Genomic DNA, 27,139 nt, shown 5'->3' with positions numbered 1-27,139 from the left:
GGGTGCGTACCAAAAGCTCCATCCCATGGCAGAAAGATGTTTTTTAGCTTTCAACGAAATTTGACGTGAGTTTGTCATATGTCGAGTTGATCTTTCATGGCACCACCTTAACACAGCATCAGGGCAAAATTCAGCGTCAAAGAAAACCATGGCTGACCCAATGAAAGAAGAAGGTGAAGACCATTGTTGATTTGTGAAAAAAATTCGTTATAAGTAGGCATCTATGCCTAATCCTATAGATTTTAGGATTAGAGAATCATTAGGTGACAAGGAATGAATTATTGTGTTCTATTTACATTGTAACTTTCTTTTATTTATTTATATATAACAATTTAAGAATATTTTAATTTTTAATAATTTGAAATCTTATTTTTTTTTAAATATCTAAAAATTAAGTAAAAAGAGTAAAAGTAGAGTAAAATTGTTTAAATCTTCAAATGAATATTAAATTTCATTATTAAATGGCATTATATATATAATATAATTTTTATTTTGTAATATGACTATGTTGTAAATATTAATCGCAAGTATTGTTATTTTATAAGAAAATATTCAGCAAATTTAATATTTAAACAAGACATATTGATCAAATTTATAAGAAAATAACGTAAAAAGAGAATACCTTTTTATATTGAAACTCTTTTTTCATTGATTTAATAACGAAAAACCATTTACATTTACCAGTTAAAAGGATTAGAGGACTCACTCCTTGTACAAGGAAATGCCAATAAGAAAAAACTCACCTCAAACAAACCTTATGCAGCCAAATCAAATTTGCAAAATCAAAGTGAAGTTGTTCGACATTTTCAATAATAATGTGTGGAAAATAATTTCGGGTTGGAAAAGAAAAAAATAGTCTTCAAACAAAGAGGAGAATAAATTCTTAATAATTGGACTAAAGCGACTTAAAGTGTAAATTAGAACATGAGTAGACTTTCGTCTTGATTGATTTGAAAAATTAACAAATTAATAGTATATAATTAATATAAGTACTTAATTAAATAATATATTTATTTTTATTTTTATAATTAAATAGTAAATTATATTTATTTTTAATTACTAACATAAATGTTTGTACGTTTTATATGTTGAAAACAAAAATTTATGTTTTTAAAGGAGGGTGGTTCTAAAGAACACAAAGAAACAACTTTAAATTAATAATTTCTTTTTCCATTCTCAATATTTCTAGGTTTTTTCTATACTATTTCACAGCAGAAAAATCAATAAAATTTTTGTAATCTTACCATATATCCGTGAATGCACAATGGATTGATTTCGTTAATGTGAAATGTAATCAATCATTAAATTTTATTGTATCTTCAGAATTTATGGTTTGTAACTTTTTGACACTATTAGTATAGAGCTTAATAAAACGGTATTATACATGCCCTGAAACTATTTTATTGTTCTTTGTTTTTTCCAATTTTGTGTTCTAACAGGAGTAGTTGGTCTCCAAAATAAAGTACCCTGGTCATAAATTTACACTACTTTCTATTGACATTGCTGTTCTTTTATTCACCATATTAGCTGCCATGGGAACCTTGGTGCTGGCAGAAGTCAAATGGTTATGTATCTTTGTAGAGTATTGTGGAGAGCATATTCAAAACCTTATAGTGCAGTTCTATGACCACATCACTTTTAAGTTTTACAGTACCAATACTTCATTCTATCATCAATATATGGATCTCTCTTCTATGTTGGAATGTAAAATAACAACTTTATCAAGGAATTTGAGGGGAAAGAGAAACGAAGTTTGAAACTCTATCCATATTCAAATCCTCAAAAGCTGTTCGTTCATGAACCCAAACACCACTAGTTTGCAGTTGAACATTGGTGATAAGAAAGTCTGACTTTGTTGGACTTGTGTTTACAATCCAAATGGCTCAAGGCAGCTCATTTTGCTGCAACAGAAGGCTCAGACAGGGCTGCAGTGGAATACAAAACTGAACAAGCTATTTGCAATCTAAAAACAAAGCTTTTGGCAAGTGTAATCAGCTTAACAATGCCAAAGTTTGCAGGAAAAACAAGAGCAAATGAAGGTGAAGTAAAATCAGAACTGATACAAGCTTCAATATACTCTCACCATCTCTGGTGCATTGCCACCAATAATTCACATGCTTGACAAAATGTCTTAGCTATCAAGACATTAAAGAAATACAAGCTGACATTACGATATATGGGGACTTGATACAACGATCAAAACATATCAGAAAGCCTTAATTCTAAGTTTTACAATCCTAGACTGCGGAGGCCAAAAACTAAGCCGGAAATTAGGCTGACCAGGCTACACCAATCTTGCAAGCAATGTGCACCTAAACATATCACTATCTGATGCAACATTTTTCTGCAAAGTTTGGTCATATACGAAAAGACAAGAAAAGCAAAAGCTCACACAGCAGGGGAGTAAGGCCTGAGCTGAATGGTGACTTCAACAGGCACAACCAAACAAACTTGATTCCAAATGCAGCAAATATACCTCAATTTAATGCAGGAAAGTCAACAAAATTAAGCTTTAACAAGATAAGAAACAATGCTGCCAACTTAGAGTGGGTTTCATGAAACAAGTAATCTGCAGAAGACTAAAGGAACTCTAGAACCAAGTAAATTGGCTTGCGAATGGCTGTAGCTGTTCTGCTGTGTCAGCAGCAAAGTCAGCCATGCATCAACAAAATTCAAAGTAAAATTTTATTCTTAGAAAGAGTGGAACTACAAGAACAACTATCATTCATCTCATCAATTATTTGTTCCACATGTAGTCTCAGGAGGATTTTTCTGATGAAGTAATTTAAATTGGTATAACAAAACTTATATATATGATGAGCTAGGGCACTGACATCTTAAACTGTTTTAGCTTTACCTCTAATTATATAGAGATCTATCTTAAGAATATGGCTGCTGGTGGATAAACAGGGTTCTTTCAGGATGCTTTCTTAAGTTTAATTGTTCTTATATTTGACATATGTGTTTTCTGTGTGTGTGTATGTGAAGTTATTTGATTTGCTTATTATTCTTTCCCCTCTATTAAGTTTTCCCGATGCTGTTATTTATTTAATTTTTTTGAAAGCCTTTCAAAGTGATTTCATTGCTTGAAGAAAGAGTACAAAAACAACCTCATTTAGGTAGAAGAACAGCCAGATCATGTAGGACAGGCCCTAGCATGAAGTGAGCTGTGTATAACCAAAGAAACAAAACAAAAACTGACAGAGTACCACTAGAACAGGTGGAAAAAGAGAACCATCATCCTAGAATCCGCAAACAGCAACTCCCTGGCTAACCAAAAATATCCCAGTGAGCCTCAAGTGTCTTTCTGTCAGATTCATAGAACAGGCAAACTGTAAGTCAGAACCAGAAGACAAAACCCAGCCTTCACTACTCGGGCCAAAGGGAAAGTCTCAAACCAACATCACGGGATTTCAGCAGCCACCCATTCAGCTTTTGAACCCTTAGACAACCATCACAGCATTTTGTACCCACCGTAGCCCCCTGTTGTGCAAAGAAACCAACAATCATCATCAGGACTCCCATTTCTCTTCAATGTCCCACAACTCAACATAAAATCCTCATCCCTTGACGACATAATCCTTCAAAGCCACCATGAATATTTCACACAGCCAAGCCTTCACACAAAATCACACGATCCATCGAACCATGGATCAAAACCAAACTTTGTCAACAGTTCCTTTCATTGAGAAGACCATGGCAACAGGAGCCTGGCACCTAAAGGACACTAAAAGCAAAAAAAAAAACAAAGCAGGAAGAGGTAAAACAATGACAACCTCACAGCAACACTGGTAGCATTGCCAAATTATTTTTCCAATAATTTGTTACAACAGTAATTTTTATTAGGTTGCCATAATTGGTGATGGTGTCAACGATGCACCTGCACTTAAGAAAGCATCCGAACAGCAGTTGCAAAGGTATGCATAATTTGGCCTCTCCTCAGGTTCATCGGATCTCATTTGTTGTATTTCATGTTTTATGAATGGTAGGATGTCTAAAGTCACAATTTATAAATTTGGGTAAGATGGACATAAAAATGATACTAGAATCTAAGTTACCTAAAGGATACATTACTGCTTTTTTTCATCCATAATCCTTTTCACTCCAACGTTGCTATAGTTGACTGATTCTTATGAAATCTGGTACCTGATCTCTTAGATGTTACTAGAGGAGTTGTCCTTCGAGTAAGCCTATTATATGTGATTACATGCCCATGCCAGCTTTTTGTGTTTGTACTGATGAATTTTGTACGCTGGTTTGTTGGGTGCCTCTGTATTGTACTCCTTTGGGCGGTCATATTGCCTTCTCACTGCTTAGAGCAGTTATTAATGAAATTCACTTATTGGCTGAGAAAAAAACGAAAGAGTTGTCCTTTAATTTAATTTTTGCTTCATTCTCACCATCTTTATCTTTTTAGTGCTTCAGATATGGTTTTCGCAGGTGATAATTTTGCTACCATTGTGGCGGAATGCTAGTTACAGTTTGGTTCCATATTCTTCTTGACATATTGCTATTGTTTTCAATCTTTTACAAGTTCATAAAGCCAAGGCAGTTAACAAAAGTCTTCAACTGCTCCCACTGTCTCTGGTGCATTGTCTCCAATAATTCACATTGTTAACATATATCTTAGCTAATTAAGCACAAAGAATTACATTGAACTTAACAAAGTATGAGACTTTAGGCTAAAAGTCAAAAATAGCAGAAAAGTCAAAACAAGGCAGTGAACTACCAATGCTGCAGAGATATGAAATTAACCAGAAAACCAAGCTACGCTGACCACAAAGGCATGAACCACTCCTTAAGACAGCACTACTCCTCAAACATTCATCAAATGTATGGAAAGCTAAAACACCGCAGATAAGTGATCATGTGCTGGTAAGAGCTAATACAGCAAGCAATACGCAGAAACAAATCCAACTCAGTACAAAAACAATCTGACATGGCAGCATAGCCAACTTCAAAAAGGACTCTGACTTGATGAAGGCTTAACCTCCCAAGGTACTGCTTTTACTGATTCATTGTTTTCCAGTAGCATTAACGACAACAACTACATCAATATTTATATATGGAGCTAATAAGAACACGGAACGATACAGGTACCATATGAAAGTACAGAATACAAGAAAATAATTAAATCAGTCTGTCACAAATCCTTCAATGTCTTTAAGAGTTTTTGGCACATTATGGTACCCTGAAAATCTAGGAAAGTATACTGCAAAAGCTTTGATCTCTCCTCATCTGTCATCTGAGAAAACCCAAAGTTCTTAGTCCATGTGTCTACCAAAGCAGGCACTGCAGGTAAAACCAGCTTCCCCACCCCGAATTTCATCAGATTCTTTTCAAGTTCGTCCACCAAAACTCGACACATACCACGACGACGGTGACTGAACCTGGTAGCAACAAGGGGCATCTCCGCCACCCTGTCCCCATATACCCTCACAGTAGCCACAGTAACCAAATCATCATTTTCCTCCAGAATCACCGTATAGAATCCTTTGAAATTCACTCGTTTCAGCTTTGATCCTCTGCTGAAAATCACATCTTCAACGATATCTCTCCCAGTGTAAACATCTTTACTAGGCTCAAAACACTCATGCATCATGTCAAGTGCAACATTCAACTTACTGTGGTTCTCTGCAGAAGCCTCAACGGCATGCGCGTGATCAGTATCACTATCAAAGCACCCCACAGGCTTCAATAATGTCCACGTCAGATTGTTCCCTACTAGAATTGGTTTTCCTGTAAGCTTTTGAAGGCCAGAAAATACTTGTCCACAGCTATGGCTACAAAACTGATTTTTCCCCTTCTGATCATTCTTCAAGTCACTTGATTGCTTCTTCCATGGGCAGCCAACATGAAATGTACGCTCACATTGTTGACAAGTAAGAAAACTCTCATCACTTAAATGTCCAATGCCACAAATTCCACAACAGCAAGATGGACAAAACCAGTCGCCATCAGGAACTTTCTTCAGGCCAAGGCAATTGACATGGAATGCAGAAGGGCATCGATCGCAGCAAATCAATTCACCTCCATAGCAACAAACAGAGCAAACACCATCGTTCTCATGTTCAAATGAATTGCCCTTCACAGTTTGAGGGCTCTGTGCTTTGGAACTCTTCATCATTGAATCACGAACTTGCCTTTGACAATCAGCAAGAGAACTGCCACTGCCATCGTCCAACATTATATTAGCAGCTGGCCAATGGTTGGTACTGCCAGCATGTGCCTCAAAGGCGGTGAGACCAAAAACCCTGAAACAACAGTCACATTGGATCCCGTCACGAGTTATCCGCCCTTTCTTCAATGGATCCCCTGCCTTGTTGTGGTAAAACACTTTTGCCAGTGGCGAAACCGCGTTGTTATCTATCAACCAAGAGAGAATGGTTCTAGGTTGGTGATGATACGAATCAGGAAGTGGACCCTCTCTCACTCTTTTAGTTGATCGTTGCACACGAGGATTAGTTTGATTGTCTCTAGATTTTTCCTGTTTTTTCAGTTTCTTGCCTCTTTTTGTGGGTTGGGTTGAACAAGTTCTCCTGATGGTTGATATTCCTGGCTCGAACTCTTCCTTTTTCTTGGTTTCTTGGGTTCCAAGTCTTGAGCCCTTGCCCTAACCCGAGCCCTTGCCTCTTCTTTTCTTCTAACCCTAATCTCTTCTTTTCTTCCATCTCCATCGATACAACTCTTACAAGCTGTTTTAAGCGAATAGTAAACTTTTCCATTAGGTGATTTGTAACGCAGTTCATGTCTTCCGTTCTTGGGTGCGTACCAAAAGCTCCATCCCATGGCAGAAAGATGTTTTTTAGCTTTCAAGGAAAGTTGGCGTGAGCTCTTCATACCTGGAGTTGATCTTTCATGGTACCACCTTACTACAGCTTCAGGACAAAATTCAGCTTCAAAGGGAATCATGGCTGACCTAATGAAGAAAGATAGTGAAGAAGATGTATCGGTTCTTATATAGTGAAGTGTAAGGTATCTACTCTTAATCCTACTTGGAATTATTAGATGACAAGGCTGCAATTACCATGCTCTCTTTACGTTGTAACTATCTCTCACTCTCTCTTTATATATATATATTACAATTTTAATAATATTTTTTATTTTTTAATAATTTGAAATAACAATTTTTTAAAAAAAAGATACCTTAAATCTAAGGAAAAACAGTACAAGAAAAGTAAAAATTGTTTTGATATTTTCAAACGAATACTAAATATGTAAATGGTGTTATATTTATATATAATTGTTGGTTTGTGAATATGTTTGAAGCAAATATGTTTAAAGAATTCTGACATTACTGCAAGAGTAGTAGTTTGTTCACTTTTACCAAAAGATTAATTAGAAGTATTTTTATTTTGTAAGGAAATATTCAACAAGATTAGAATGAAGTCGGTGAATATTTTTAATAGTATTGGGAAAAAAAAAGAAGAAAGATTTCCTTAATTGAAGAGGAGAATAACTCTTTAATAATTGGATTAAATTGGGTTCAAGTGCAAATTGGGCCACAATTAAGCTTTCTTAGCTTTGGTTGATTTTGAAAATTAATTAAATTAATAATATATTATAAAAGCACATGGTCATTAAATAATAAATTATATTTGTTTTTAATTTATTTTTAATTGTCAACTAAAATGTCTCTACATGTGTGTGATGGAAACAGACATTTATGTCAATATACCTCACACAGCAGGGGAGTAAGGCCTGAGCTGAATGGTGACTTCAACAGGCCTAAACAAACAAACTTGATTCCAAATGCGGCAAATATACCTCAATTCAATGCAGGAAAGTCAACAAAATTAAGCTTTAACAAGACAAGAAACAATACTGCCGGCATCGGGTTGGGCTTTCGTGAAACAAGTAATCTGCAGAAGACTAAACGAACTCTTGAACCAAGTAAATTGGCTTGCGATGGCTGTAGCTGTTCTGCTGTGACAGCAGCAAAGTCAGCCATGCATCAACAAAATTTAAAGTAAAATTTTATTCTTAGAGAAAGTGGAACTACAGGAACAGCTACCATTCATCTCATCACTTATTGGTTCCACGTGTAGTCTCAAGAGGATTTGTGTCTGATGATGTATTTAAACTGGTATAAGAGAACTTTTATATATATATATGATGAGCTAGGGAACAAGAGAATGGGAACTAACATCTTAAACTGTTTTGGCTTTATCTTTAATTTTAAAGAGATCTATCTTAAGAATATGGCTGCTGGTGGATAAACAGGGTTCTTGCAGGATGCTTTCTTAAGTTTAATTGTTCTTATATTTCACATGTGTTTTCTGTGTGTGTATTTGAAGTTATTTGATTTGCTTATTATACTTAATTTCCCCTCTATTAAGTTTTCCCAATGCTGTTATTCTTCCAATAATTTCTAAAAATAGTAATTTTTATTGGGTTGCCATAACTGGTGATGGTGTCATTGATGCACCTGCACTTAAGAAACCATCTGAACAGCAGTTGCAAAGATATGCATAATTTGGAGCGGCTCATGGATATGCCAACCTCTTTTTTTCCTATTTTCTTACCAGGTCTTTTCTATTTCCTTTGTAGATATCAGAATTGCAGGAATGTAGGTAGATCATTAGAAGTCAAAACATATCAAAAAGGTAAATCCGCGCGAATCATAAGGAAAACACAAGCATGAAAAAATGTTCTTCTTTTTCCTTTCTTTTTCTAGAGGAAGAGAGTGAAGTCGACCAGCAGCATGTACACTTATTAGCTGAAAAACAAGGCCTATTTCCCAAATTTCTATCTTAAATTCTCCCTCATATTTTCTCTTGTTTGATCCTTAACTTAGTGGTAGCAGTGTTAAGCATACCCCACATGAATGAGAACATTGAAAACTTCTTTAGATCCTTTTTTTCCCCCCATTTTTTTGGTTAGAAAACTTCATTTAGATGTGGAACACCATAACAGTTGACCAAAACAAAAGCAAAGCCGGTCCTAAAATTAAGAAAGGCAAGTGCCAAGTAGTATCTCCAGGCCCCCCATCTCCACCACTTGCTTAAATATAATATATTCAACCTTGGCTGACAGGTGACTAATGATTACAACCCAAACCCAAACTAATATCATTAGTCAATTTTTTAAACATTATCTTTCTGCATTCCGCCGTATTAACACAGCTATCTACAAGTCCATGGAGACTCACTGCTGTTACTGCTTATGTCTTCTAGTCTTTCTCTTTCTTTATCTCATATTTACAATTGAAGATTGGCTTGAATACTTAGCGCAGCGGAAGAAGACTTTTACCAAACACTTTTCTTTTCTTTCTTTTTTTCTTTAACTTTCTTCTTAATCTTAATTAACACATGTTTCAGCTTACAAGCCACCACACGACACCAAGCAGCTTAAAGTCTCCTCTGAAGATTAGAGAACAACCCATGACCGCAAACAGCTTGAAGTCTCCAACAAGCTCAACAGAGATGGATCCTGGAATTTGGAGCAAGCTACCGCCGGAACTTCTCGAGCACATACTCTCCTTTTTGCCTCTTAAAACGTTCTTGAATTTGAGGTCAACTTGTAAGCATTTCAAGTCTCTTGTGTTCTCTCCTTCTTTTATTTCCAAACACTCCTCTGGTTCTCCTTTCTCATCTTTTCTGTTGCTTTCTCATCCCCAGTGCTATAGTCACTTTCCTCTCTATGACACTATCCTTGGGACTTGGCGCAACTTAGCACTTTCCTTCTCTTTCTTGCCGCCTTGCGCGGCTCAGTTCAATCTTCTTTCAACATCTCATGGACTGTTCTGCTTCTCTCTCCCAAATTCATGCTCTTTCCTTGTTTGCAATCTATTGGCCAAATCATCCAGAGTTATTCAATTCCCTTTCTTCCCTTTTGCTTTTGAGCTGCTCACCTTGGTTTCCACGCCAGATGGATATAAAATATTTATGCTTTGCTCTAAATTCTCTGCCAATTACGCTTTTGTGTATGACTCAAAGGTTCATTCTTGGAGAAAATATGAGGGTTTCCAACCGATCCTCATTGACAATTTCCATCAGGAAGGCGCACCCTTCAATGGGTCTTTGTATTTTTCCACCCCAGAACCGTTTTCTGTAGTGTGCTTTGATTTGGAAAATGGAAACTGGGAGAGACTCAACACTGAAATGCCGGGGGAGCTTACATTTGCGAGGCTGGTGAGTGCTACTGATGAAGGGAAGTTGTATTTGGTCGGAGGAATTGGAAGGAATGGAATTTCAAGGAGCATGAGACTGTGGGAATTGGGTAATGAAGGGAACTGGCAGGAAGTGGAGAGATTGCCAGAATTGATGTGTAGGAAATTTATGTCTGTCTGTTACCACAACTACGAGCATGTTTATTGCTTTTGGCATCAGGGTATGATCTGCGTTTGCTGCCACACATGGCCGGAGATTTTGTATTTCAAGGTTTCAAGGAGGACTTGGCATTGGATACCCAAGTGTCCTTCAGTGCCAGACAAGTGGAGCTGTGGCTTCAGGTGGTTCTCTTTTGTTCCAGAGTTATATATTTCGGCTTGAGTTACTTGTTATCATGTCTCAGATTCTGATTTTCTTGCTCTCATTGAATCCCAAAGGAAAAAACAAAAAGTTGTGTATTTTTCCCCTATCTAGTATTTCAATTGATGTTGCTCTTGTTCTGTTTGTCAAACCTAGTTAGCGTCATGAGTTATGTTTGTGTTTGAGGCTTTGAGCAGTGAGATTGAGTTATTGCATGTTCGGAGAAAACTATGTGGTAGAATGATACATATTATTGGATCTATCGTCCCCCTTCCAGCACTCATTGCCATTTCTCTTGTAGATGCTACAAAACTATATGAGTTATATTATTGCATTCAAACCCTTTAGTATTTGTTTTTTTTTCCCCCTCGTTCTGCCAAGTCAAATGGCAAATGGAGACAAAGGCCCCTTCAGAACGCAGAGCAGGCGTTGGAACCAGTGATTGAGGCCCTTTTTTGCCCCTCTATATTCTAATGAATAGCCAATAGATGTTAAGGTCAACTGTTAATTTATTTGACCTCGTGAACATACAAAAATGAAAAGATATACACAAGTGGGGGAAAAATACAACTCAATAAAACACCAATAATAATTTGAAATTTATTATGTAAGAATGGACTATGGAAACCCGATTCAGATTCAAAAGTAGACTCTTGGCATGAAGAAAGACAAGGATAAAAGGCCGTTTACACAGAGAACAGCCATGCGTTTCCCCTTGCTTTTGGATATTGGGAGTTGGATTTTTACTATCTGAAATTTCAAATAGAATTTGCATTTCCTTATAAACCTACCAGTTTGATTCTGAGGAAACTTCTGCCTTGAAACAGTCGAATGTTGAGATTTCTAGAACCCTAAACTTCAAAGCTGAAGCATGTAAGTCTATGACTTCTAAAGCAGCGTCATTCCACTTGAATTTTAGGTAGCAAGCAATCCCACGAGGCGGGACTGGGTAGAACCGTAAAATAAACCTAAAGTTTCGTTTAGTTGATATTTTTGGTTATTTATTTTTTCTTTTTTGACAAATAATAATAATAATAATATCAACCAGATAATACCTAAATAAAATCAGTGTCATTAATTTGAAAAGAAAAAAAACTTACAAAAGATTCTGACATTATCCGTGTTATAACAAACCCTAGAATTGACTAGCCACTCAAGTGCATGAAACATTAAATAAATCCAAGTTCCACTATTTACTGAACAATGAAGAGATCCATCTTTCACGCTTTAAAGTTAGAAGGCAAGTTGGTGATTAGCTTACCAAACAGAAACCAATAGTAAATATTGTCAACCAATAAAAATATACAATAAAAATTCAAGCGCAATTTCTGCTTTGCCGTTGAGCTTTGGACCACCTGGTCAGTTGTTTCATGGATTATCATTTATCAGTCCAGAGGTATCAATCCTTGTGTTATGCTACTTGCAACCATTTAAGGGTAGATCATAGATGACTCTTCAAATACAGAGATAAGTTAAGATGCTAAAATTGGACCAATAATTATTAGAGCAAATAGTGGAACAGACCAAAATATCTAAATAAAACTAATGTACCTAACTTTATATTAGTAGATCAGACCCTCACCTCCGCACTCACAAGCAAGGCTTACAGATTCATCTCCAAAACTAGGTTTCAGATATTACAGGCCCTATACAAAATTTGCAAGGCTCAGGTATGGATCTCACTAGATACTCAATCAGAAAGGAAAAATAATTAAATCATATGCCACTTTGAAAGATATTCTAAACAAGAGGCATAGCCACTAAATTTTGAGTAAAAATTTATTAAAAGAGTAGTAATCAAAGACTTTGAACAATCAACAAAAGCGAACACTTTCTTAAAGGTATCAATCAATATCAAAATGCCCATGTGAAAGTGACAAGAAAGAAAATCAGCCACATCATTCATTTCTATCATGAAGTCAATATACCTGTTCAAGGCTTTAGAGAGAGAGCCAAACCAAACTTGGGAGTCTTCTCCAAGGCCTTTGTGTCAAATGCACCAGATATCGTAAGGAAGGACTTTGGTCTGAGCTCATGCTGCACAAGAGCACCAAGATTGCCATGGTTGTTGAGCTTTGCCTTCACCACTGTGAGTGGATCAACATTATACAAACATCCCACGGTTAATGTGTTTTCATTAGTGGAGAACTTTCTCACAATTTCACCTACCACAGCTCCACCATTCAGCTGATTTAGATGATGCAAATATGACACCCTTAGGGAGTCTCCTTTGTCAGCCCTGCAAGAAAAGGAAAGGACAACAAGTGATTACAGCATTTCTGGCGGCCATCTAAATAGAATGCCTTATAGGAGGAAAACAGGAAAGCCAATTGCTATTATTTGGCTTTGTTTTGATGTTTTGCTGCAATGCACAACATAATATCTGTAATTCATTTGATATTTATTAAACAAAGGTTTTCATATAGCATCAATCTCATTAACTGCTATATTCAATCTTTTATTCCACTTTACTATGCAATGGAAGTAAATTGCTGTCAAGATGAGACTAAATCAACAGCTGATGAAAGCTGTAAAGCTTACAGGATTACTGAAGCATTGGAATCTGGCTTTATAATTTTCACTCCAGCAGTATACTTTGTAAATTCACCAGGAGATGTCATGTAGCTTGCCTCTGCACCAAAAGCAATGCTGGGAGTACCAATGGTTGCAGAAAAGTCAACAGCTGAGGATTTCTTCAGCCCAACAGCTGTAGTCAGAGCTGCATGTTCAGGGAAATACTGAACCTCTAACTGCAAAAGAAAGATTATAGTGTCAAAAGTCTTTATGGCTACATTTATTATTCAAGCTTACAAGATAAGTAAGTCAGTACCTTTCCAGAGTTATAATCAGGCAGTTTAAATGAAGCCACAGTTTTTGCAGATGGAAGTAAATCTGTGACTGTGAGGGTTGTCAAGATCTGCTCAACACATAAACGAACATTAGCAAGATGTTAAACTGAATTCAGATTTCCAAAATGAAAATAGGGTTAGCAACAACATTTGACTCTGTGTCAAGCTTGACATCAACTACAGCATTCTTGTGCTTGTATTGTGCAGCAACATCCCCAGAGGAGAGACCTCCCTTTTTCACGAGATTTGATGCAAGTGCCTGAAGATAAAGAGATCACATTAATGTTTGCTACAATACAGAATGACAAAGCAACTGAAGAAGTAGAAGATAGAACTTGAAACTTAGTAAATCCAAAATAAGCTCAATAACTCAAGGAATGAAGTAAGATACACCTATTTAGCTATGCCTGCAGGGCAAAACCAACCAGGCAGCGAAAACAGCTAATTACAGAGAGAAGAAAATTCTTGATCTCTGACACAAAAAGATAACCGGAAAGAGAATAACACAAAAAGAAGGAAATAACAATTTCAAAGCAACAGTAAATCAAACTAATTTATCCGAGTCAAGGATACAACTCAGCTTTAAGTAACAAAGCCTCAATTCCATATTAGTGAGAATTACCTAAAAAAGTCCTTTCTGGCAAAAGGTCAAGACAAGTAATATCAAGTGACCTCCAGCCCTCTTTGTTCTATGTACTCAATCAAGTCAATGAGATAAATTTATTCAGACAACTGATTAGAATCATGACAAAATGTTCTTCAAATCCTAGAACAACACTTCATTCTTGCCCCAACCCCCAACACACACCAAAATTCTATCTTGAAAATCATGCAGGAAGGTGCAAAAAACAGAGTAGTGGTTCTAATATTAACTTAGTTTACTCCTTTTAAAACCAGAAAAAATAGTAATGTAAAACACAATGCCAAATTAATATAATGAAGCAACTGAGCAATCACAAATTGAAAAACTAGTTTCCCTGTAGTCAGTCTTATGTGCTCTAATACATTCAACAAACAAAATGACACAACAATGCAACAAACCCAAGACTTCAAATCCACAAAAAGAAAAAACAAATTGAGTAAAACAATCAGAATATAAACAAAATATAGTCAATCAAAATAAATTTTAAAAGCGCAATAATCATCATAGAAATTGAGACAACCAGATCTATCAAAAGCATATAACCGCATTAATTACAGCTAGCAATTTTTTTTTTTTAAAAGGAGCAGATAAAAGAAGAAAGAGATCATTATCGGTACCACTCCAGTGTAGCTGGTGCTAGAAATGGTGAATTTCTGGTCGGAGGTATAGTCTTTGTTGAGTAAATCTGGCAAAGGAAGAATCCAAATGGATACATAAACCGTGATCGTTTAAAAAGCTACCCAAATCGGTATAGGGTGAGAAGAAAGGTGAATTTACCTTTCGCCTCTTTGCCGAAATCAGAGAAGAGTCCTGGTCCTTTGCTCATGTTTGAACTTCGAAGCGAGAGCAACGATGAGGGGTTTGGGGAAGATGGAGAGAGAGGTTTTAGACTTGTTCGAAGTTTGGCAGTGGGGTAACATAAACCCTATTCTTGTTTTGGGGTTTTAGGTAGTTGAAATGAATTTTAAAATAAATATTTAAAAATATAAAATAACGAAATTTCTTGCAATGCATGTACGGATTAAGGCGTTTGGATTTTAGCGACAGGGGATACAAACGACACCGCTCCGAAAATTTTGCTGCATGACAGAGCATCATCCAACGGGCAACCCGCAAAACGAAATTCGGTCACTACAAAAACGTTGCCGTTTGGAAAAGTTAAAACTCTCAAGTTTACGGGCGATTGAGCTACCAGCCCATACAAATAGCCCACAACAAATGAGATTAAGTAATGGTATTGCTATTGGGCTATTAGCCTAAATAGGTTAACAATTATGCAAATTCAATGGATCCAAATCCAATTGGGCTGAACAATGTTAATTTAAAACGATTGGGTAATTTTTCAACATGAGAAATATTAGGGAAGTGTCATGGCATCAAAGCATTAATGTAGTAATAACTCCACATTTTTGGTCATGTAAATAAAAATTTTATTTAGGTACTAAGAGCTAGCAAAACACTAATTTATAATTAAAAATCTTCATGCCACTCACTGATATTGATTTTTTTTGTTAATACAACTTTTATTTTAACACTAGAAGATGATTATGATTTATTTTTCACCTCAAGATACCATATGATATAAATACATATGTTTCTTCACTGTCTCTCATTTTGCGTAACCTTTACGCAAAAACACTTTATATATAAATGAGAAAAATAGTCTAATTTAGTATTATTTATAATTTTAAATATCTGTTGTCAGTTCGAGTAAATTTAATTTATAATTAAGCATGTTTTACAAAGGCGGATTTGATTTTGGCGCCAATATTTGCTTCTTTTCTTTGTTTTTTTTTTTCTGCTAGGGGTGTAAGATACATTTACTGTTTATACTCACTAGGTATGAAGGATTTGCATAAATTAAAAAAGAAAAAAAAATTTGATCATTTGGACACTGTTTTTTCAATAGACAAAAGCTCTTTACCATCTAAGGGCTTCATAAATTATTTGCCTGTATTTGGCGGTTCAAGAAATTTCATCACTCACAAGCCCAAGCCAAAGCAAAAGCCATGGTTGACCCACGTTGCAGTCTACTCCGAGAATGTTGTTGAAAGGAATAAGAAGAAAAGTCCTACTCCCAATAATTTTCTTGCAAAAGAGTTGCCATTTTGTGGGGAGACAGAGTTTTATTGTTAATTTTAAAGTATTCCATCTTAGACCCAAATCCCATTGGTGACTAAACTAGGAAGAATATTATGCAAACCGCGTTGCCGAGTTGATTGTTACTTTTCCCTGTTCAATTCCACAACAATTAATTGCAGAAGTGCTTCAACTGCCTCACAGCCACAACATTTAAGTCTAGTTTGTGGAGTAGTTTTCTTACTTTCTTCTGATGTTCTCTTCGATATGGCCAAGCCCTCCCCAAGATTAGTAGTGAGATCTCTAGATATAGCTATGAGACCACCAAGTTGTTGGGAAAAATAAGCAAATTTGAAATAGGTCAATGCAGTCCAACTTTCCTTTTGGTGCTCAATACATGCACCCTTTTTCCCCTTCTTTAGGCTTTTTTACAATGCGATGACTGATTCAAGTAATCAATTCCCATAAAGAAATTTAAAGACTGAGGATAGCGCAAGACTGTCTGCGACTGTCCAGCAAAGACTATAAGCATTTTCTTTCATTTTCATGATTAGTTCATACCCAACTAATTATATCAAAGAAAGAATCAACAGTGTGAACTGAAATATTAGTTTATTGAAGGACTTGATGGGTTTGAAATGTGGGGCAAGCCGTAATTAATTAACAGCCAACTAAGCTTTCAGATTATGCACTTGATTATAATAAATTTGATTAGTTCACACGGCAGGTAAAGCTTTGAAGCCTTTAACTATCAAAGGACTATGGACCAATTAAGTTGCAGATATTTAAAATCTTAAAACCAGATATTTACGTACTAGGATTAGGTTCCATGTTACTCTAATGCTGTCAGATCTCAATAGTACCTGTCAAGTTCAAAATATAAGTAAAATAATGTACTAACATTTTACCTTTGCTGAATGAGGGGACTATATGTATTACCTCAAATATTTGTTCCCATCAATGGCTCCAACCAACCAAATAGAATAATCAGGCTCCAAATAGAAAGGTGAAAAGCTTCCTTCCATAGCCCACAAATAGGAATGCAGCAAACTTCCCCTGAGAGTTTCTCTCTATAAATATTTTAAGTTTCCATAACCCACCAATAGGAATGAATTCAGAATTTCTAGTGACAGGGAAGTTAGTCCTTGGTTTTGTCCAAGTGTCCATTACCAATTTTATAGTATGAACTAACTACTTCTTTAACTCCATGGCCCATTAGAAGAGAGTTGCCTGCTTTTCTTAATCATTAAACAAAAAATTATTCAATTTGAAAATTTGATAGAAAAAAAAAAGGTAAGCTGAGGCTTAGTGTGAACTCAGCGCATTCCTTTATTTTGCAATAATATTAGTTTACAAACCATGAAGTCGAACTAAACTTGCAACTTGGTATATCACGTGAGAATTTAATCATCTAATTGATAGAGGTAGAAAATTCTTGCTTTTGACAATTTCAATCTTATTTTACTAAAAGACAAAGAATATTTTGTAAATTCCAATCTAACAAGTAAACGTTTGACACTTCAAAATATATTCCAACCTCTAAAGCCATCTATATAATAAAAAAGAAAATAATTTCGATTGATTTATCCTTAGAAGCCAATTTAGTTTTTTCTTTATGCTTGGTCAGATAGCAGCCACTATCACCAATTCACTATTGGATTTCCAGGTCAATAATCAGAATGTTGTTACCTTATTATAATCTATCATCAATTGTCACATCTTTCCACTCAAAAATTCTTTTCCCTCATTTTTTATAGAAGATGCAGAACTGAACATTAAATTCATGATGTACATATATGATGATATGAAGAACCAAAAAAGGGGATTGATCTCAACCCGCGGCTTCCAATCATTTTCGCTAGAACGGTGACGTAGCCAAACCTTGACTGAACTTGAATTGGACACTCTCTTGGGCCGAAAACATGGACCCAAAAATTTAAAACCACCAAACCAGGGTCGCTTGCCATGCAAGTTGTATAAATTTTAAGCATAATTAATGATGCAAATGCATTTGGTGCTTCTCTTTGCAAAATCATAGAAGAAATTATCAATAATATAATAATAATTACTATATTAGTATAAGAAACACTTATAATTAAGTGGTAGCAGTTGACCAAAAAGGCAAAAACCACATAAAGCATCAATAATTCTGATTCTCCTCTGATATTGCCAGTGATAATCATTAAAATTTTCGAAAACTAAAGTCTGTTTTCCCCGACAGTAACATAGACACTGTTATTGCCTCGAAATTTAAATTGTCTTGTCTTTTTAAAAATGAAAGGAAAAGGTAATATGTTTTGAAATTTAAAAATAAAAACTATTGAAACTCCAAATATTTTATTCCTCGAAAATCATAGTGTTAGTGGTGTTTGGGACAAGAATTAAATTTAATCTACCGACAAAAAGAAAAGAAAGGAATTATACCCAACAACACCATTAGTTTGATTTTCGTGATTAAACGGGCAGGGCGTGGCTTGATCTGTACTGATACCTTATGATTGATCAGAGCGTGTGCACCCAAGTCGGCACTGATGCCGGGCCCCAAAATAGGAAAAAAGAAAGAAAGCGGAATAGGGGATTGTTGGCTAACGTGGCGTTATTTGAAGAAACGAGAGTACCGAAACGTACCTTTATGACAGTACTGAAATCTTGCTCCATTGTCCATGTTATCTCTATCAGTTAAACTTTCAAAATCGGGGTTTTCATTGATGAGAGAGAGAGAGAGGGAAAAAGGGCAGAGACTTCGTCTTCGATAAAAACCCTTTATCGAATAGCCAACCTTCCATGCACGCGCTGAAAGAGGGAGACCATTCGCACGTGCTCAACCAGACTTGGGATTTTGGTAAGGTCAAAATCGTGCACGTGTCACCCAAAACCCGCTGCAAGGGTCCAGGTGTAGCGCTCTTTTTCTCTCCGTTTATATTCTCCCCTATCCTTCTCCCTCTCTATTTTTGAGCCCTTCACAAATAACCCGAGTAAGCTCCCTTCCGGATCCGGTTAGCCCGATTTCAAAACACGTCCTAAATCGTGATCTTTGATCAATCACCTGCGGGATTTTGATGCAGTGATAGCGTTTTGATTTAGCTATGGAGACTGAGAATGCGGTGAATTACACGTATATGGGGAGGAGCTTTAATGATTTAAGTATCAATGATAATTCTTCAGCTTTCAGTGATTGTAACAGCGACAGATCCGGGGAGTTTCCAACGGCGTCGTCCCAGAGTCGGCGGTTGTTACTCGCATGTGCTAATTCGGAGAATTCCGATGAGTTGATACGGCAACTCCTATCGGATCTCGAGTCCTGTTCGATTGACGAACAAAAGCAAGCGGCTTTGGAGCTTAGACTTTTGGCTAAGAACAAGCCGGAGAATCGAATCAAGATCGCTAAAGCAGGCGCGATTAAGCCGTTGATTTCGCTAATCTCGTCATCTGATCCTTATCTTCAGGAAAACGGCGTGACGGCGATTTTGAATCTCTCGTTGTGCGATGAGAACAAAGAACTTATAGCTTCATCCGGAGCGATTAAGCCACTCGTTAGAGCTTTGAGAACGGGAACTTCAACGACTAAAGAAAACGCGGCCTGTGCTTTGCTTCGGCTTTCTCAGATAGAAGAAAACAAGGTCGCCATCGGACGTTCAGGAGCAATTCCACTATTAGTTAATCTTCTCGAGAACGGAGGATTTCGCGGGAAAAAGGACGCATCAACGGCTTTGTATTCGTTATGTACGGTTAGAGATAACAAGATCAAGGCCGTTGAAGCGGGGATCATGAAACCACTGGTGGAATTAATGGCTGATTTCGCGTCCAACATGGTTGACAAGTCAGCGTTCGTTTTGAGCGTGTTGGTATCAGTACCGGAAGCCAGAACGGCATTAGTTGACGAAGGAGGGATTCCCGTTTTGGTGGAAATCATTGAAGTTGGATCACAAAGGCAAAAGGAAATCGCCGTCGCGATCTTATTACAGATTTGCGAGGATAGTCTGGTATACCGTACTATGGTGGCCCGCGAAGGAGCGATTCCTCCCTTAGTAGCTTTGTCGCAGTCAGGCACCAATCGCGCCAAACAAAAGGTAAGTTCTTACTAGTTTCAAGTTTCGCTGACAGAGTAAAATCCGGTCAGTGAGTCATCGTTGGCTGACGTGGCATGTCCATTTTGAAAAATGTCCCCAGTTTTTATGGCTGTTTTAGCGCAAGAACAGAAGAAGTGTACATAGTTTTGCCACGTCAATCAAATCCCTCCCTTCTACTTTGGTTATTGAAAACCAAAAAAGAAGCCAACAAAATGACTCTGTCTTCGAACGCGCAACTCACAGTAATTGGACAGTGAATTAGGCTAAAAATGTCTTTTCCTATGGTTTTTTTCCCCGTCTATTCAACTTCAGTTGGTTGCTTTAGCATTTGTTTGATGGAAATTTCTCTGTTTTGAATTATTTTGTCTAATGGGTGGAGTGATTTATTTGTCGTTTTGTTTGTCATTATTTGGACAGGCAGAGACACTGATAGAGCTTCTACGGCAACCAAGATCCGGCAACGCCGCTGCCAGGCCCTCAAACGTGTCAGTATAAAACTGTCCCTACCACATGGCGATTGTAATAAAAAACATTCCAAAAACAAAAGGAAGAGAGAAACTCAAATGGATTTTACAAAAGAAGAAAAAAATCAAAAAAACACAAAAAAAAGGGAAATGTAAATACCTTATGTAAAATCGTTCTTGTGATTAAGTGATGTGAGACCTTGAGCTGCTTGATTTTCGGGTTTTGGCTTGCCCTTTTGGCTTATTTTATAAAGAAAAAAAAAGATATAGTATATATATATTGCTTCTTGACAGTTCAACTGCAGCGTAGTGTGTTATCATATATACTTTGTCTTTGTTCTTTTGTATCTTCTTTTTTATGATGAGTTTAAGAAATGATTAAAGTGAAATAACGAATGTGATATGGAAGTATCGCTGCTTTGTTCCAGTGTCACCTTTGCGTGGCCTTTCTTTGGTTAATGAATACTTTAATTATTTTATATTTTTTAGTTTTTTAAAAAAGTCCACGAGGAACTCGTGCATCAGGACGAAAGCAAGAGGTACCCACCTTCATCATTGCCGTTGATTTTCGTCGAAAAATCTTATCATCTGCCACCTGTCAGAATTTCACCACAACCGGTAGGTTCCATTCCCTTGTCCCAGTTTTTGACGGCCTAATGGCTGTTTGGTTCATGAAACCTTCTGCTACTTTTTTTGGCTCACTATCCCAACTGTTGTATTGTGGGGGGCTATTTAAAAAGAACATGATAAGACCAGATCGATTGTCTGGCTGGTCCGTCCTTCACTTTCTCTTTAGAATTATTTAGAATTGTTTGGAATAAATTGTTGTTTTCTTTTTTCCCTCACCCCAAACTAAATCAATGGAAATATAAAATGAAATGCACCCACTTAGTTTAGCAATCTTCGTTTTTTCCACGAAAGACTCAAATTTTTCTTTCTATTGATGTTGACATCATAACTGTTGTGGAGAGAAAATGGAGGTGGAAGTTGGAAGGTGACTTTAAGGATAAGTTTGTTTAGATTTAATCATCTCTCTTGAGAAATCTAATTGCTGGTTTGAAAATAAGTAGATGGGGAGTGATCAGAGTCTTGCAAATTTAAGGTAATTTCTCACTTATCTTCTTTTTCCCCCGATAACATTATACTCAAAACAGCCTTTACTCTTTCTAGTAGTGGGTGGTTAGCCCGTTGAATCAAATACCTCGGAGAGAGAATAGACCAGGTCGGTCTGAGTGACGCATGGCCCGTAAATGTAATCCCAATCAGCGCGAACCAAAGTCAAAGGCCTCCTCAAATGTGGGCAACTGACAAAGCTTTGCTCATGCAACATCTTCAATCCTTGCATGAAGCTACGCTTTCGCACGCCACCTTGGTTTGGAGGCAAAATCATTAGCAGCCGAACAAAAGGCCTCCGAACTTGACCAACCCACTTACAGAACTTTTGTCATATTGGACTCGTAAATTGTAATGCACAGTGTTAACATTCTCAGCACTTCTAACTGAATTTTTTTTTATTTTATAAACTTCGAAATATATAAATTTTTTTATATCATAACATGATATGTCGTATTTTATGAAAATAAAATCTTTCAACATGAATAAGACTTATAACTTAAAACTACTTACTGAATTGAAGGCTTTTCCTGTACACTTCGATTGCCATTACACGTTCTGTTTTTTTTTCTTTGTACTTCGTATTCACATATCTCTAACGTTCCAAAATTCTCCCATGAACCGGTGCCTGCCTGCTGTTAGGACAAGCCTATGACCATAACATTGCTGCATATTAACATGGCCCTGGACCTGGATGAATGCCGTGACTTACAGAATTAGGTGCCAAATTACCATTATTTTTTGGGTACATAATTCACAAGGGAAAAGAGAGAAGGGATACTTCATCTCCAAATCCAGATTCTCCATTAAAACGGTTACAGCTGTAACCTTCAAAGTAATTTTGATTGTTTTCCGTAAGCCTTCTCTTTCTATAATTGAGCAAATTCAATTTGGCCGAAGATCCTAGCAAAGGAAAGAAAATGATCGAAACCAAAAGAGTTTGTTCGATCTGACTACTCTAGCCATCGAACCTCATCATGCCAACTTGGCGACCCCGGAGTTCTTTAACGACTCAGTCCCGAAGAATGATTGAACATGCTCCACTTGATTGCTGCTTAACGGTTCAACTCAGTTCGGAACATTTTCCATGTGGCCTTAAAAGAACATAACTATCTTTCTTTCTTTTTCGGAAAAAGCATGAATATGGTAAGATGCATTTATTTGGGGGTCCAAGGGACCAAGGGCAAGTTAAGATGTGCTGTTCGCTCAATCACACGCTACTCAATTATTAGTCGGGTGCGAGACTCTGCACTTAGACCTTTCTAATTAATCTGAATTATAGGTACATCTGTTTAGGGAGCCACTTGCCATCACTCTAATTCTTATGTCACTTAAGAAACTTTTTAATCACGAATTTTTACATAAAATAATCAAATATGTTAGTTGAAAAATTGTGATTAGACAAAGTATGTTCCTGTGATGAAAATTCTGTTTGCTTTGGTAGAGCAAAAACTACTCCACTTGGTATAACTCGAGAGAATGAATGACAGTTTGTGTTGGGTCCATGATTTGAAGAGTCTAGATAGCATTTATTTATGATTGGCTTTTTGATAATTGCCATCTTGAATTTCAATAATCTTCAATCAACCAACCACCAGAATGTAACATATCAAAACATAAATTAATTTGTAATTACGTCTTATATACGTTCTCAAAATATATTAAAATTTTTGTTTAAATGCTTACTTTTTTATTTATGACAACCAAGCCATCAGTCTATTATTTTGTGTCACTTAAATTCATATGATCAACCCATCAACCTGCTATTTAGTGTCATTTAAGCTCAATTGCATGAAAAAATACTATTAATTTAAAGATTTCAAAACCCAAAACCCTCTAACATCATTATCCATATTCATTCATCAAGATCTCATCTTTTCTTTGTGACTCAAATTAATTTTTCAAAACTTAGAATCCAAAATATATGAATTTTTTTTATATTTTTTAATATAAACAAGATAACAAAAACACACAATAATACTAAATTCAAATAACAAAAACGCTCACCCTAATCTCATCAAATAACAATACCAAGTTCTTATGTGTCAACATTGCTTGTTTTAACCGAAGATCTTTAATTGCATTAGTAACGTAGATAGGTTCAATGGTCAAGGGTTAGAGATGTTTAGTAACTATGTTAATCTATTTAGGTTTAAAAATGTTAATTTCTGATTTGGTTACCATTTGGTGTGTTCTCATGGAACAGATTAGATATAGGACGATTTCGAATATAAAGTTTGACATGAGGAGGATACTTGAGCCGGAGGAGGGAGTGAAAGATTGGTCGTACACGAATCTACCACTCGTGGAGCTACAGTTAAGAGTATGTGGTGGAGAGGGGAATTGGAACAGGATTTGTTGTACAAACTGGGAAAGGCACAATATGTCCCTACGCGCTAGCCAGAAGATATTGCAGACAAATTGGGGTTAGTATCGATTAGAGTAGAAAGAGGAAGTGATGAGTGTACTGGCTAGCCATTAAGGTTGGGAAAAGTCTTTTGCCTAATTAAAGACTAAATACTTTACTCAGCACATGGCAATGTCTCATGAAGTTCATTCATGACAATTCACTTTTCAATAAAAAAATTATCAAATAAAAACATCTCTTGAAGTAATTATTTTCTGAGTGATAAGATTTAGACAAAAGGATGCACTTTGATATTGGGAATAATCTATTAAGTTACTAAGCATGGTAGTTGTGGAATCGTAGGGGAAGGGAAAGAAGTGATGGAGAAAGAACGGGGGGCAGGGTCACGGATGGGAGCAAGGGGGATGCTGATGGAATCAAAAATCTGACGGTACATGGCCCAAGAGTCGCTAGCAACGGTGACAGGCTAATAAAGGAAAGGAGACTGAAGAATGAGGGGAGTGACAACGTGATTTTTCCTTTTTTTTCTCCCCAAGAATCTAGTGGGTTTTTTTTTTAGTTTAATTAATTAAATTTATAAAAGTATAAAATAATTATTTTATTTCATTATCTAATAATAACTGCAACGGCATTAAATTTTATCCTTATTTAATGTCTCGGTATCAATGCCATTAGGATCTCATTTTAGAAGAACTAATCAGGAATATTAACATTTTTTATTTAAATTAAATGGAAATGATGTCACAAATAAAAAATAATTTTTTTTATATTGTTGAAGACTTATTTTAAAATTATGACTAAAAAAAATCTCATGTTGAAATCAATTCTCTTTCTTTCGACTTGTACCGATTAAAAGACAGATTTGATGGGAAATTGAGTTCCCCCAAAGGGGAAAAAAATCTGATCACAAGCCTCAGAAGCATAGGACAGATTACTTTGAGCGAAGTCTTGCAGTTCGACGGCCGTGCTGGATATTTAGGTGCCACTTCCCCAGCCCATGAGGTCAGGACATATTTCGCACAAAACCCAAGATTTTAAATGTCAGGACCCTGGCCCCAGACTCGCAGAGCGCCCAAACAGGCAAACCTAAGCAAGGCTGAGATTCATAACCCCTTGGCCCTTTTTTTAGTACCAAAAATACAGAAGAAAAGTAACATGAAGGGCTATGTTCCAAATTCCCAGCCTAATTCCGGATCAGTTTTTACTTGAGATCTTTCAACTTTTCGTGGAAGTAGTATTACTCCTTTCGACTAGCTTTCTTGCCTCTGTACTGCAAAAGACCTGTCGTGTGTATGCTTAAAAACCATGCATTCTTCCTGGCTTTGTGTGTTACAAAATAACATACTTGTTCCTAGTTTTACATATTGTCTATATATTTGTCTGTTCTGACATCCCTGGCTGTTTGTTGGTTTTACTTTTTCTTCTTTTCTTTTTTGAACGAGCGATATTCTAAAATTCATTTATTCAAAAGAAAAAGTGGGTACATAAATGGACAGACGGGGACGTTGAAGAGACTCCCATCCGTAGTCTGTGAGAAAATCAGGCTTTTTAAAACAACTCTTTTTGACCAAATTGTAGAGAACCTGGAAAATGGAGAGAAACTTGTTGTATAGGCAATTAATACTCTCAGGCATCTTTCCCCACATGCTGCTCTGACTTTGCTGAAGGTAACAGAGATACTCCATCCATACATTGACGAAGGAGATGCGTAGCTAGCATTCATCCGCCTCATGCATGGCGATACATGACTGCAAGGTGATGAATGAACTTCACTTTCAACAGTTGCTGCAAACTTGGATTATAGTGAGGTAAATAAGTTGGAAAGTTCCATACAGATTTGAAGACTCAGAGAGACCTTTAAGTTTCAGGCTAATGGATGTAGAATATTTCTATGTTCAAGAAATTCCTTGGTTAAGCTCGACTCGTTGAAAATGTGAATGAATGACAGTCTAATTACTAACTGGATTGAATTATTTGTGAGTAGTTGTTGCGTATTGACGTTAAGCCCTCTAAGTATGTTTTTTCCAACTGTCGGTACATCCGTACATGCACAAATTCGAGTACCAAGGAAAACTCTTTTGACGTTTCCCTGTGTCTCTTGTTTCTGTTTTCCGTAGCTTTTCTAATACAAAGTAATAATACAGCTAAATTCCAAATAACTTTTGGTTAGAAATCCATTAAAAGATCCAGTACGAAGTTCACGATGCGATCATTCAACCTTTGATTTATAGGGTTGAGTGGGATGGAGACTTGGCTTAAAACTGGAAAATCATAAGTTCGAACAGTAATATATATTCTTCTTTGTACTACATAAAAAAAAAAAAATCAAGAGAATCTCTATTCTCTTCTTTATGGCTTTTAGCAGTGGCTGAAGAGAACCTATAACAGTAGTTATTCCAACAATTACGCTTGATCTTTAACTTGACGCTTTGATATTCTTATATTCTGATTCTGCTTCTCTTTGATACGAAACTTGCTCAATTTTTGTATGGATAAGAGGCGACGAAGCAATCATTAAAGCTTGTTGAAGCAAGAGAAGATAATGGTCCTTTTCTGTTCCCTATGACTCTATATATCCACTTGTTTTCTTCTCTAATCTCTCTCCCTCCTCTTTATATTTTATTTTGCTATTTCTTTTTGCTCCAAGGAAGGAAGGAACATATATAAAAGCATCCCGTAATATAATTGCTTTAACTTTATGATTTCATTATTGTTTAATTTACTTTCAGATTCTCTTTTGTCATCCTAAGCATTAAAATATCAAGTTCAAGTTGCTGCAGTAAATAAATATCAAGATGGAAAATTGAGCGTTATAGCCCAGTATTGCACATAATTTTCCTGTTCGTGCCTGCTGGGTGTTGTAGTAAGTACTGAACAATGGCAAAATCTTAGCACAAGTCTCTAAAGCAAGTGAAATGAAAACTGGAAAGTGTAAACACAAATGACGGCTTGGAATTCTTAAAGAAGATTGCTGAGGACACAGAATCTCCGGAGAAGGCCCATCATATTGACGGGTCATGTACAGTTTTAGATCCTAGCTAGCAGGCTAGCAACCAGACGCCAAACCAAAGGCCGAAGGTA

General features: G+C 36.4%; 4 protein-coding genes across 7 annotated transcripts; 2 read left to right on the top strand and 2 right to left on the bottom strand.

The window, feature by feature from the left end:
• Nucleotides 1–5,143: 5,143 nt before the first annotated feature.
• LOC110417047 (Acyl-CoA N-acyltransferase with RING/FYVE/PHD-type zinc finger domain-containing protein) lies at nt 5,144–6,912 on the bottom strand. The gene is made up of 2 exons (XM_089783558.1): nt 6,567–6,912; nt 5,144–6,366 (listed from the first exon to the last, which is right to left on the bottom strand). Exons 1-2 carry the CDS (start codon nt 6,910–6,912, stop codon nt 5,144–5,146), a joined length of 1,569 nt encoding a protein of 522 aa, XP_089639684.1.
• Nucleotides 6,913–9,018: 2,106 nt separating this feature from the next.
• LOC110417048 (Galactose oxidase/kelch repeat superfamily protein) lies at nt 9,019–10,773 on the top strand. Its single transcript, XM_021429228.2, has one exon. The coding sequence runs from the start codon at nt 9,312–9,314 to the stop codon at nt 10,491–10,493; it is 1,182 nt and encodes a 393-aa protein (XP_021284903.2). The 5' UTR covers nt 9,019–9,311; the 3' UTR covers nt 10,494–10,773.
• Nucleotides 10,774–11,553: 780 nt separating this feature from the next.
• On the bottom strand, nt 11,554–14,904 carry LOC110417050 (mitochondrial outer membrane protein porin 2-like). 4 transcript variants are annotated; one of them, XR_002445283.2, is made up of 8 exons: nt 14,742–14,904; nt 14,582–14,649; nt 13,470–13,580; nt 13,303–13,389; nt 13,014–13,222; nt 12,401–12,711; nt 12,055–12,118; nt 11,556–11,925 (listed from the first exon to the last, which is right to left on the bottom strand). XR_002445283.2 is itself a non-coding variant. In XM_021429230.2 (7 exons), the coding sequence occupies exons 1-6, from the start codon at nt 14,788–14,790 to the stop codon at nt 12,405–12,407; spliced, it is 831 nt and encodes a 276-aa protein (XP_021284905.1). In that variant the 5' UTR covers nt 14,791–14,904; the 3' UTR covers nt 11,554–12,118; nt 12,401–12,404. The 4 variants fall into 4 exon arrangements, 3 of the variants coding, with proteins under 3 accessions (XP_021284905.1, XP_021284908.1, XP_021284904.1); XM_021429230.2 differs by having other exon boundaries at nt 11,554–12,118; XM_021429233.2 differs by lacking the exon at nt 12,055–12,118 and having other exon boundaries at nt 11,560–11,827.
• Nucleotides 14,905–19,102: 4,198 nt separating this feature from the next.
• On the top strand, nt 19,103–20,988 carry LOC110417286 (ARM repeat superfamily protein). Its single transcript, XM_021429548.2, has 2 exons — nt 19,103–20,113; nt 20,531–20,988. The coding sequence occupies exons 1-2, from the start codon at nt 19,130–19,132 to the stop codon at nt 20,606–20,608; spliced, it is 1,062 nt and encodes a 353-aa protein (XP_021285223.1). The 5' UTR covers nt 19,103–19,129; the 3' UTR covers nt 20,609–20,988.
• Nucleotides 20,989–27,139: the final 6,151 nt, after the last annotated feature.

Source organism: Theobroma umbraticum, unplaced genomic scaffold, assembly GCF_002168275.2.
Source record: "Theobroma umbraticum cultivar Fairchild unplaced genomic scaffold, ASM216827v3 scaffold_51.0, whole genome shotgun sequence".
Lineage (NCBI taxonomy): Eukaryota > Viridiplantae > Streptophyta > Magnoliopsida > Malvales > Malvaceae > Theobroma > Theobroma umbraticum.
The sequence above is the reverse complement of the archived record's forward strand: the minus strand, read 5'-3'. Positions and strand labels throughout refer to the sequence as shown.

Coding starts and splice junctions, on each gene's coding strand:
- LOC110417047 (XM_089783558.1), bottom strand. CDS start 6,912: ATGATTCCCTTTGAAGCTGAATTTTGTCCTGAAGCTGTAGTAAGGTGG. Junction 6,367..6,566: donor GAAACCAAGAAAAAGGAAGA/GTTCGAGCCAGG, acceptor CTTGGTTGATAG/ATAACAACGCGGTTTCGCCA.
- LOC110417050 (XM_021429230.2), bottom strand. CDS start 14,790: ATGAGCAAAGGACCAGGACTCTTCTCTGATTTCGGCAAAGAGGCGAAA. Junction 13,390..13,469: donor AGCTTGACACAGAGTCAAAT/GTTGTTGCTAAC, acceptor TGTGTTGAGCAG/ATCTTGACAACCCTCACAGT. Junction 12,712..13,013: donor TCCAATGCTTCAGTAATCCT/GTAAGCTTTACA, acceptor CTTTTCTTGCAG/GGCTGACAAAGGAGACTCCC.
- LOC110417286 (XM_021429548.2), top strand. CDS start 19,130: ATGGAGACTGAGAATGCGGTGAATTACACGTATATGGGGAGGAGCTTT. Junction 20,114..20,530: donor CCAATCGCGCCAAACAAAAG/GTAAGTTCTTAC, acceptor TTATTTGGACAG/GCAGAGACACTGATAGAGCT.
- LOC110417048 (XM_021429228.2), top strand. CDS start 9,312: ATGTTTCAGCTTACAAGCCACCACACGACACCAAGCAGCTTAAAGTCT.